Source organism: Falco cherrug, chromosome 14 (assembly GCF_023634085.1).
Source record: "Falco cherrug isolate bFalChe1 chromosome 14, bFalChe1.pri, whole genome shotgun sequence".
Taxonomy (NCBI): domain Eukaryota; kingdom Metazoa; phylum Chordata; class Aves; order Falconiformes; family Falconidae; genus Falco; species Falco cherrug.
This window is the reverse complement of record NC_073710.1, coordinates 2,792,984-2,805,333: the sequence shown is the minus strand read 5'-3', so window position 1 is coordinate 2,805,333 and position 12,350 is coordinate 2,792,984. Positions and strand designations below refer to the sequence as shown.

Here is a 12,350-nt window from a genome sequence, read left to right as displayed (position 1 = left end):
GAAAAATAAACGCGACTCACCCTATGATGTCCCACAAGGCAGGCAGACAGGCGCAGCAGTCCTTACCAAGATCTTGCTTTTAAGCTTGGGGACACACAGATTGGCTTCTCCCTCTAGGATGTCTTCAGTTCTGCAATCTACCCACAATGTGGCATTAATGAGTGCATTTTGTCCCAGATCAAAGTTGTTCAAACACCCACCTGGGCCAGCACATACCCCAATAGCTGGCAGAAACAGAACTAGAGCAAACACATCACTCTGTTGTCTTAAGTCTATGGAATAGCGCACTTACCGCTCCCTACAGCTACCTTGAAGGAGGTTGTAGCGAGGTGGGTGTTGGTCTCGTGTCCCAGGTAACAAGTGATGAGAAGAAACAGCCTTAAGTTGCACCAGGGGAGATTTAGATTGGATAATAGGAAAAATTTCCTCACTGAAAGGGTTGTCAAGCACTGGCACAGGCTGCCCAGGGAAGCAGCTGAGTCACCATCCCTGGAGGTATTTAAAAGATGTGTAGATGCTCAGGGACATGGTTAGTGGTGGGCTTGGCAGCGCTGGGTTAACAGTTGGACTTGGTGATCTTAAAGATCTTTTCCAGCCTAAATGATTCCGATTTCTTTTATCTGATGAATACTAAACGTAGTATCTATTAATGACACATTTGCTTTAGTTCTCCAGCCTCTGCTGCACAGCGCATTTGACCTGGTTTTAAAAGTTTACATTTGCTTCTGCAGTTGAGCTGGAAGTTCACAGACCCCATACGTGAGCGTAACGCACTGGGGACATGCTGGAGGGCAGTGCTGTACTCCCTGCGGTTTATTAAGTTCTACTTGCTGCTACAGCAGGCAAAAAGCCTTTAACTGCACCCAAGCTGGAGAATGTTTCCTGAAAGATGGGGGTCTTTTCAGGAAAATGCTAAACCCCAAGGTGCGTATGAGAACTGGCAGGAAGAACCCTCTACAGGCCTTTTTGTGCAGCTCAGAAAACCAAAACTATCCGTTCCAGAATGACATTCTGAGCGGCCTTTATTAACTGGCCAATTCAACGCACCAGTTGGAGTTTTGCTACAAAGCCTTGCTGGCAACTTTTTTCATGACTAACCCATGATGAGAAAAGAAAACATAAAAACACCCTAAGTGGGTTTCACCAGTAGCAAGGAAAGCAAGCAGGCTTCCTTGAGACAGACAAACATCTGAAGCTAATACAGTACAGTAGGGTTTATTGAAACTCAGGGATCCACACACAGTCGGATTTTGTTCCTACTGTACGTAAGTAGCCACATTTGGTCACTGTAATGAGCAGAGCTGGCTTGAAGCTCACATTCAGCACCTCCAAACGCATCTCTGAACACATAAAACTGGTAGCGAATGCCAAGATCCATCATTCAGTCAGGCCACTGCTGACTTAGACACCACAAAAAAGAAAGGCAGAGATGGCTCTGAAGCAGCCGAGTATTCAAATACCGTGCTTCCCGCCTGCAGTTTAATTATTCACCTTCCTACCGCAGGTTCTCGGAAGCAAATCCCAACTGCAAAAATCAAACAGTACAAAAAAAAAAAAATCAAATGGCTCTGAGACTCCTCACTAAATATCAGCACTGAGAACATTTCCCCCGGAGAGCGCTGACAGACCACCAGGCTGGCGGGGTGCAAGTGCCTGCCCCCCCCCCAACCCCAAGCCCTGTTTGAAGAAGTGCTGAGCCCCCAAGCTGTACCCTTCAGCTGGAGCTGTAGGTCCCAGCAGCCCTGAAAATGAGCCCACGTTTCCTTAACGATGCTACTAACGCGACTGATGCTTGTCAAGACCAGTTTAAACCCAACTTTTCATGATTCTTTAGGCTTATGGCCAGTAAGGAAACCATACTGAGCAATGAGAGTTCATCCAAGCCCCTTCAGAGCAAACAGTTCCCCCACCAGTCTTGACCAGCCAAACGCCCTCTCCCCAGTTCACCCAAACCCAGCTCACTGGTCTCTCCCTCCCCTCCCCAGTCTGCCCACTGACAAGACCAGTGCTGAGCCCAGGGAATAACATAAAATCACACAGGTCCGTGGGGACTGCTTTGTCTCCGGGGGGGCTGACTGAGCTGGGTGAGAATAAAGGCATGATATTAAGACAAATCCTCTCTCTGGGCATAGAAACAGAAGAAAAGGGTGAAATAATCTTAGTAGCCTCCACGCTCGGGGATGCAACAGGGCTACCCAGCGAGGAGCACGGTAAACTCGGGGTTTCAGGGCTTCAGTTCTCCTGTGAGGGAGCAGCGGAGGTGAAAAGCGGGGACAGTGATTCAAGCTGTTTTGATTACTTGGTTGATTAGACTGCACATTGCATCATCACGCCCAGGGATTTTTTTGTGATTGGTATTTAAACTAAAAGTCTCTTCGAAGGATATTAATACTGGAACGAAACGTACGCATGAAGCGGAGTATGTAGTGTAGGTGTGAAACATTAAGGCACTTCAAACCAGCTTTCCAAAATTGCAATATGCAGTACTTCGAAGTGACCACACTAGGAACACTTCTTTTTCATACCCTAATTCATTCCTCTTTAAAAGGGTCACATTAAATCATTACACAAAAAAAAAAAAATTTATCTTTCTTACACCACGGTAGATGGCCCTGCCTGCCGACTCCAGCTTACCTTTCCTGCTGCTCCAAGCAGTGCGTTTCCAGATCATGAAAATGAATGTTTTTGCCTGCTGGAAAAATACACGTGCCCAAAAATAAAACAAAAGCCTTGGATATAAGGTTTGGCAGATAAAACGTTTAAACAATGACTATTAGTCACACACATAGGTTAGAGAATATGCTGTTTGAGTTCCACCTGGGCTCTCCAAGTGGCACATACGTTCCCTGCAGAAGCAAATCCCCTCGTAGGTGCAGTTTTCACTCAGTGAAATGGTTATTCCCTGGCCTTGAACAAAGCCCCCTTCTTTATTAACTGCTGATCCTATTTTAACACTTAAGAGTTACATCCTCAGGAAGCTCCACTTTTAATTTCCCCCTGTTACGCTTCAACCTTACCTTATCTCTGAAACATCCTGGGCCATACCTGACGTGAAAAGAACCAACCAGAACGAATTTGTATTGTAACTCCCCCTGCACACATGATATATTTATTTGGCTACATGTGCTGCGTGAGGTTACATCTGACAGGCTCGGCCAGAAAAAGAGTGCTTTGTGCTCTTAACCAAGATAAAGGAAGTACAATTTCAAAAAAAAAAAAAGTGTTTATGGGGCAAAAGTTGACACGGAACAATTGTATCTGCAAAGCCAGCATAAAATAATGCTGTTTGCATCATGACCCTAAGAATTACTCTGAACTCAAAGCCCTATGAACCACAACCAGCCCACGTGAAATCCTGCCATATCAGACATCTCAGTCCTTTGTCCAAATACTCTGAAGCAAGCAAACAGCTACAGCTTGGACATACTGTTTCTTTCAAAGTAAGAGACACACAGCTTCACACATGCAGATGTAGTCATACACATTTGGAGCCATCAAACACAAAACCTAACAGAAGTTCAGCTTAGCAGAGTCGTTAAGCAACTAACACCACCTAGAAAGTTAATGCGAAACGCCAGCTGGGATCTAACCTCCAGCCAGCCCCTGATAACCATGATGAATCACCATCTCGCTGTAATGGTGAGCCATAGGAAAGATTTGTTTTAAACAGGTTTGATGGGAGTTCTGGAATATGATCATGAGCGCATGAATCAGTTCTCACACACCACCCAATTACTATTTCAGAAAAAAAAAAAAAATCAAATCTGTTTAGAATTAGAAGTGTGATGGATTCCTGGCAACAGAAAGTTGTGTTTTCTTGACAGGAACTGCATTTTGGGGAACAGAGGGTTCTAATATTACACAGCCGCACTCATCTATACAGTACTGCCTGCAATATTCACAGGAGCCCAGGGACTGCCTGCAAGCCTAAAGAGTACAGGAAGAAATGTCAGCTTCGCCTCCAGAAAGAAGCACACAACAATCAGATTTATTAAGTGCAAACAGATGAAATACTGTGGAAAACACCATAATACTCGAGCAGACAGACACTCAAAATCTTTAACTTTTATACAAAGGAAAAAGGCACACACTAAAATGGGATCATATGCACAATGTGTTTTATTAAATATGCAATTATATGTAATGTTATACCAAACAGTTTCATCATACGAAACCAAAATGATGGACCAATGCACATGCTGCCAACACACAGGATCCGTATCAAACCATAGTCATCCCAACAAGGGCACCTGCTGAGGTGGGACCTGACACAGCCCAAACATCTGGTTCCTTTGGGAAGGGATGCACACTGCCCAGCTGGCCCGGCAGAGCTCCAGCTGGCACACAGCATCCCTCCGTCAGGAGCTGCTCTCGGCCTGGACAAACAGCCTTGGTCCAGCCCCTCCTTCCCACCACCCTGCCAGCCTCACCTTTTCCCCCATTGCTCCTCTGTTCCCTGTTCCTTCCTCTCTGCATCCGGGCAATTCAGAACTGCCATCGTTCCCATCCCCGCATCCAGCGTCCTAAATTTTTCAAGCCAGCAAGTCCTTAAAGCTCCACACCAGCTCCCCTAATGCATCAGCACAGGAGCAGCTTGGCTTAGCGCAAACAGCAGCAAACAAAACATCTCAGCAGAGTGAGCTATGAACAGCTGCAATCACAAAGGAAAGCTGAGGAAACCCAGAAGAACTGCTCCACATTATCTCCCTGAGCCCTTCTGGAGCTCTGCCTCTCCCAGAAGTCAAATGCTTTGCACTCAGCCCATCAGTAGCAGCCAAGATGCAAAGTTGCCTTTATTTTTTGTCTGTTAGAGGAACTTTTCAAGACCTACAGCAGCACCTAGGCTGTCAAGGGAGCACATTTCATTATCTACACTGTTTTAGTTGCTTTGACTCACCAGAGCACTGCAAGTGAAGACAGGAGTCACTGAAGTTACTAAGTACCTTTGGTTAGCTGCTGACATCCTGCTCTGCGTCTCAAGGCGCGTGCTACAGCAGCGGTCCTGACTTCACACATCTGAAGAATTTGAACTGAATATGCTCGAGAGCAGGATATTGGCAGCATCTGCATAGCTATTACTCAAATCGTCCCATCAAGAATTTATCTCCTCCTGCAGCTCATCTGGAGCTTTTATTAGAAAAGGATTAATTAATTGAAATTAGCAAGATTGCTGTCATATTTTAGTAACGAACATAAGCGCGCACATCATTCCAAGTCAGAGATCATAAAATCCTCCAAGAGAAAGGTAATTTTATAATCCAAAACGGAAGGCCACTAGAGGAGGGAGAGCTGAGTGCTCTACCCTGCATGATGCAGCCAGTGCGGGAGAAATGCGAATGGGAACAGGAGTCCCGTTCCTTATGTCCTTCATTAATTAACCTCTAAGCTACTTCAGGGTAAGCAGACTTCCAATGATTTTCTGTCAAGGTAGCCGAGGGCACGAGCAAGCAGTATGAGAATTCACATTTGCTCGTTTCACTGCAGACATTTCTTCCATTCTGTTGTGATATTCAAACTCTTTGACGCTTGATCAATTTTCACAATGCCCAAAGGCTGACATTAGCGTAACTGCTGCATTTTTGAACACAATACAGAAGCCACGGTGTTATTTACTACAAAGACTCCTCCTCCACTTCAGGGCAAAAATTTGTAAGACGCTTTCACAAATCTACTAGGAAACAGATTGCAAAGTTATATTAAGTTTTCATACTGTTTCTTTGGAGAACACCCTGTATCGGCTGTAAAGGAGGAACACTAGTCAGGTCCTTCAAATAAAACATCTGAAAGACAGTAAAATAAAAAGAACTAATTGATAAGAAAAAAAAAGCAAGAACATCCATGATTTTATTACAAACACACCCAGCAACTGTATTTAACACAAAAACAGTAACTGAGAGTCTCTCTTTATTTTTCTTTCAGTGTACATGCTCATTATTATTCCATTTAATTTACAGAAGGGCTATGTAAAATGAAATTAAAATTAGAGAGGAAACAAAAGGAAGGTTGAGGCATAGAATTTTCTTAGCAAGCAATGATCACAGGAGACAGCACAGATTGAACAGGGATTCAACAGGAGTGACACCTAGGGATAAAGGTAAACAGTAACTTTTTCCTTATCCATTAGATTCTCCATAGGGCTTTTTTGTTTGTTTTAGCAAAACAGTTTAGAGTATCACAGTATACAGGAAGACTAAATGGCAAAGAACGTCTCACGCGCACACGCACACACACCACATTTATTCCTGCTACTGGTCCAGGATCCAAAACTTCAGTTAACACTCGACTTCCTATCTCTCATTCATTGATAAACTATACAGGATTACACTGTACATGGAGTTAAAATTACAAAAATGTCATATTTACAAAATCTGTACACACATAGTAAAACTCACAAAATTGTCATCTATGTATCACAAGTTGCGACACCAAAATATTAAAAATGGGATAAAATTATACATTTCTCTTGTCCATTTTTAAAAAGGGTTCAATATTTCAAAGACAGACCACCTATTTCCCCCAAATAAGACTGGTAAGAGAACTAGAAACCTAAAAGTATCCTCCTGGGATAAAATGTCGCGAGCAGCATCTCCCAACTAGAAAGAAGCCTATATCCTGTCTGCTGGGGTGGGGTGTGCAGTTAGCATGTATGTACAGAAATGGTGAATCTACAACAAGGATGTCTTTGGCTAAACCTTTGGCATAAATTAAAACCATACATCAAAAGTTACAGAAAAGGTTTTCTTGGTGATGGCAGAGCTCAGGAAATTTCCTTCTGAGATACGACTATATACAGCTTTTCTTTCTCTAACAAAAGAGAGTAGGAATAAAGGATTTTGGAACAGAGGCAAATGAGGCAACACTGTTTCTTCATCAAAATTTTCACTAGTATGAAAAACTGTATCAAATCTTTTCACCAAAACATAATTCAATCATAGAAATAACCCCTTCTACATTTATTTCTTTTTGAAACTGCATATGAAAAAAATTAGTAAACCAGCCATGGCAGAAAAAAAAAAAATTGTTTCAGCATATCAAGTAAATATTAGTGCAGGAAGGTGGATAAATTCGATCCACTGTATAAATAAGCTTTATGCGCAGCGTACATTAAATAACCATCACACCCCACTCACACCCAGTACACAGATGCTCCTCAGTGAAGATAAACATTTATCAAGTAATTAAAGTGTATGTAGTGCAAATGTTACAACCAAGTATTATACACATGCTACTTGCTTGGTTTAAAGTTACACAAAGATGTGGTGCCTGAAATCATGGACATATATACATCCTTGTCACACTTGGTACAATGTCCTAAGCCACAGAAATACCGATGTGTTTATATCTATATATATACACACACACGTTTTTCTTAAAATGTGACCACCACATCAATACAGTAACACAAACAGACTAAAATCAATACCTGCTTCCAGATGCTCCAAGGCTCAGAAAGTTTGTGCTTCTAACTCTTGCAGTCATTACGTGCCCCTCTTCCGTTTCCCCCTTCTGCCAGCTGAGAAGGGGGGACAGTTCTCTTCAGGTCTGTGCTGCATAGGATGAGGGCAACGGAGAGGAATAAATGACGGCACAGGCACCTAAGCTGCTTTCCTCCATCAACAGTTCCATGCCCCATGATGAAGGGTTGAGAGAATTTCCCCTCCACACCACTCCTGGGTGGAAAGGCTTATTGGAAAAAAAAAAAATCATAACGTGCTTTCCATATTATAAGTGGCAGCAAATCAAGGCACGCTGTACTAATTCTGTAGCATTGAGATTAGCTGACTTTGCAGGGGATGCTCACTGGGGAAGGTCCGATGTTCTCAACTGGCTGCTGGGCCGCGTTGGGCCGTACAGAGTAACAGAAGCTATGTGATTATTCTGCATCACCTGCAAAAGGATGGTTAAGGAAAAAAGGAAATTAAAAGAACTGTACACCAAACAGGAACTCAGGCGTGAAAGCGGTGACTACAGAACTGATCTGCCTGAAAAAATAAAATACCCCCATAGCAGGAAAAAGCAACAAGCTCTTGGCTAGTTCCTAAAAATGGTCTCTAGATTGCCCTGACACCTCTGAACCCCGGCGTGCTCTATCACTGCTCGGGGCTGAGTGCATGCACCTCCTGCTAGTAAGAGTTCTAGGTGACAAATTGAAGTTCCAGCTTTAACATGCAAATGCTCAACTTCAAAAAAGACATTGGAAAGTCGCCTGTTTCTGCCAGAAAACTCCACAAATATAGCCACTCCCAAGTGTTGGCTGTTACTGAAATGGGAAATAAGCCAACAGGCACAATAATAGCAAACTCCTCATCTTCTTTTGCTCAAACAGATAGGAAGGTTTTTCTCCTAACCTCAAAGATCATTCGTTGCAGTCCAAAGCAAAAGGTTGACCCAAATGGGTTAGTGTTGTTCGGAGATGACGACCTGAACAGAAAAGAGGAAGGAAAAAAACACCACAAAACAAACCATGAATCAGGAACTTCTTAGGGAAGAATAACCACTCAGTAATATAAGATAAATTATGAAATTATGGCATCTTTATCATGGCTTTCATCAAAAGAAAGTAACTCTTATGTTATACACCACCACTGCTAGACCCCAAGTGAGCCAGCAGATGCCTCTGCTTAATGTCACAGAGCCATTACTAATACTCAGGAAGAAAGTAATCAGAAAGTTACTAACGACCTCTACAGGAAAACTCTTTCACTTAAATTGAACAGGAAAAACCCTGAAAATAAACAGATACAATAGGAAGAGAGAAGCACTATGTAATTTATTACAAATTATTTTTGTGCAAGATCCTCTCTCACTCTTCAATCTACTTTATGTCTCAGTCTCTACCATGTGTACTTACTATCTGCTGTCTATTAATCCACTGGTTTTATTATGTTAAAAAAACTACCCTGTAAGATGCTGGAATAGAATAATCCAAATTTTATTAAACAGTATTTTTCAAGATTAACTTATCACTTGCCTTCAATTATTTCCAATATACTTTTGGATCATATATACGACAGGCTCCTGCTGACTGCAATGGATTTTAGATTACAGCCAAACAAAACCCCTAGAAAATATTTACCTTTTGGCCTTTCTTGTAACCGGTCAGTTTCTCAGATTGCATGTCTGAGACATTTGAGATGTGCTCAGTAAAGGAAACTCTGGTTGAACTACTCTCTACAACACAGATGAAAAATAGAAGGACTCTATGTAATTGCTGTTTCACCTCAGCTTTACTTTACATGGCTTCTGCTCTAATGATCTGACTGACATAAAACAGAAGGGGAGCAAAGGGAACAATGATTTAGGGGAAAAAATGAAAAAAGTAGTAGTCAAAATCATACAAAAACCTGGTAAAATACCTTCTTTGGTATATCTGAAATTGCTGCAGTATTTTCACAGTACCCATGACCTACACTTGTCCCATGATAAATCCTATTTTCATATCGTGTCACAGAAGGATAACTCTGCAAACAGACAGTGCCTATTTAACCCACCCCCCAGCTCAATCCCTGTAGAAACACTGCAAATGTAAGGCTATTCTGTCTTCAGTCGGCCTGAAAGAACTGTAGAACCACCAGGAACGTTCCTAACAGCAGATTCTTCAGACAGAATGCTATCCTCTATTATACCATGCTGTACGACATCACACTGTTGAAATGTATGCGACTACTACAAAAATTCTACCCTGTATTACACATAGAGAGAGACTGCGTTATATGCTGCTTAGCTCTTCTCTGGATTTTACAGTTCAAGTAATTTTGGAAATGTTTTCATTCTGCACGTCAGCCTATTTCCTGTGAGAGCAGCTATCTAGCCTTGTTAGTGGTGAAAAAGAAGGAAACTTTAACAGCAAAACAGCCCCAAAGTAACTACTGCAATAAACTCTTTTCTGTCTGAACTCATCCTCTCTTCCCAGCTCAACCCCTGCCAAGCAAAACAGAGATCTTTACCTGTGAAGTACCACTGGCTTCTCTACAGGGTGCCCCAGAAGATCCTGAATACTGTCCCACTATAAATACATCAAAGAATTTGTGTTAGAATGAGGCACAGGAAAACTTTTTCTTTTTATCTAGGAAGAGAATCCCATACATTTGCTTGTGACATGCTCATTTGCCAAATAACAGAGGTTGTATTTACAGAAGTATTTTGTGACTGGAGCCATGCTCAGTAATGGAAACTATCCATTACTAGGGCTAGGAAACCCTCTCAGGGTTTATTCTCTTTTTTTGTCTCAAAATAGCTTTGCATTAGGATTATTAATATATAAATATTTTATGGGTCTTATGGGTAAAGTGTAGCTGGAAAGTCTTGTAGCACTTCAGGGACACCTCAGACAGCAAAGCAGCTGTGGGAAACTTCAACAAAATATCCTCTTACATACCTTTGCAGAGGGAAAAAATAGCATCACTGCTACCTCTCCCAAAAGTCTGTCTTTGATTTAAGTGACAAGTTTGGAAAAGAAGAGGAAAGCTGCACTATTTAATGATTGGGAACGTCCAGCAGTTTTCATCACTTTAAGCAGACTTAATAAGAAGCTGCCAGTATCCCACACAAGACGGAGGTAAGTCAAAGCACTGAAGGGTATAAGTAATTCAAATCAAAAAGCAAAGAACGGCAGCTTCCAGGTTGCTGACTCCAATTTTTTCTTCCCAGTATGGGACCCAGAATATGCCAAGGAGAGCCTTCATTTGGCACCCCAGGAGCCAAGAGAGCAGCACTGACCCTGGCTGAACGGTAACTGCAGAGACACTGCTGAACACAGTTTTTGAGAAGTTTTTCAACTTAATGTAGCTCTCAAACTTGCAGCAGCAACTGCTCAGTGGGGAGTTTCATTTAGGTGGCAAGGCTATAGTCTTCAAGGAGTCTGCTGTCATCAGGAGGCGTCACGCTGGCAGTGACATTTTTTGAAGGCCTGCTGCTGTCTGAGAAACGTCCCATTACTGGCACCCTTCAAAAGAAAGTGGAAGGGCACTGGACCCTCTTGTGAAGACATAGTATTTAACGAGTTACATTAAGTAGCAAAGCTCTGAAAATTGTGTTTAGAAATACCTCTTCCAGCTAACACTCAGCCACCACTGCTACAGCTTTCCCATCTCACCTATTTTACTGTTCAATTTCTACCTGCAGCTATCTTAAAATGCAAAGCGTGCAATAATACAGTAATTTAGTTTACTTGAAGTGTGCTATCACGGATGCCTTCAACCCTTAACACAACAAAACGTTTAAACCACAAAACATACATTAACTTTTGGCCTTCAATTTTTCTGTTTTAAAACAATGTGGCACAACTGCTATAGTTTCTTCAAAGCATATTGTAAATTCAGCATAGAATGGTTTAAGAAAAGAAAACATTCATTTCTGCACAGACTTACCTTGCTGTATGTTGTACATGTTTCCATCTGTGAATCAGCACGATCTATGAAAGAAAAATAGAAAAACCTTTACAGTTGATGCTTGAACAGTCTCCTATATATAATCCTTTATTTTGGGAGTTTATTTCAGATAGCAGGAGACATAGAAGCATTAGATCAGATCACATAGAAATTTACCAGCATTTATAGCAACCAGAATTGGCAACATCATCGATTAAATGCCAGTTAAGGCGATTAAATAAAACCTGCCTATTTAAAGCAAGTTCCAAGTTCTAACGCTATATATGTTTAAAGCTGTAATCTTACATAGAAGAACGGCAGCATAAAACAAATGACATCTCTTTGCACGAAGTTAACAAGCCTAGCACAGCCACTCATTGAAAGAACATGATGTGCTGCTCATTAAGTCCAAACACTCCATTGCACTTGAAAAATAAGCTGGCTAAACCTGACAGCTTGAGACTCAGGAGCTGGCAGGCCTGAAATGAGCTAAAATGCCACTCTTTCAAAAGTAAAAATAGCAGAGAGCTTGGGAGTTGCAGTCTACACAAATAATAAAAAAGCCGCAGGTGAAGACAGCACTACATTTACACTTCCAGTCTTTAAAACCAAATTGTTTGCTCGTGGTTTCAAGCACTGTTTCATACATAGATCTGGGGACTTTTGAATATTGAAAACACCTTTCTGAAGCAGTGGGAATGGACCTAGACATTAAACAAGTCAAACTGAGCAAATGGTCTTTGACTTGATTGAAAGATTCTCTGTATTTTCCACCTGCTAAATAAACATGCTCTCTTTATGTTGAAAGAGTTCAGTGTCTGGGCAACTTGAACTCTGGCTGTCAGTTTATTGTCTGAAGCTGAATTACAACAGGGAGTTAATAAAGCTGCATCAGGCACTGACACCAGATGGAAGAACGTGGGGTCTTCACAAATTTTAACATTTTTTTTACTTGTCCTGAACATAAGGTAGCGACCAGAA

At 41.8% G+C, this 12,350-nt stretch overlaps 1 protein-coding gene and 1 long non-coding RNA gene across 5 annotated transcripts in view; both read right to left on the bottom strand.

The window, feature by feature from the left end:
- Window positions 1-39: 39 nt before the first annotated feature.
- On the bottom strand, window positions 40-3,203 carry LOC114017385 (uncharacterized). Its single transcript, XR_003562424.2, has 3 exons — window positions 3,018-3,203; window positions 2,635-2,692; window positions 40-137 (listed from the first exon to the last, which is right to left on the bottom strand). It is a non-coding gene; the product is annotated as an uncharacterized LOC114017385 (long non-coding RNA).
- Window positions 3,204-4,354: 1,151 nt separating this feature from the next.
- The window catches only part of PHAF1 (phagosome assembly factor 1), a 37,789-nt gene continuing 29,793 nt past the window's right edge, over window positions 4,355-12,350 (bottom strand). For 2 of the 4 annotated variants that reach the window (XM_055726624.1, XM_055726625.1), the window contains exons 14-17: window positions 11,370-11,413; window positions 9,948-10,006; window positions 8,349-8,421; window positions 5,831-7,887 (exon numbers count right to left, since the gene is read on the bottom strand). In XM_055726624.1, the coding sequence (XP_055582599.1) occupies window positions 7,798-7,887; window positions 8,349-8,421; window positions 9,948-10,006; window positions 11,370-11,413 (266 nt within the window). In that variant the 3' untranslated portion in view covers window positions 5,831-7,797. Of the gene's footprint in view, window positions 5,781-5,830; window positions 7,888-8,348; window positions 8,422-9,076; window positions 9,172-9,947; window positions 10,007-11,369; window positions 11,414-12,350 lie in introns of those variants that run through there. The other 2 variants (XR_008735108.1, XR_008735109.1) reach the window with 2 other exon arrangements.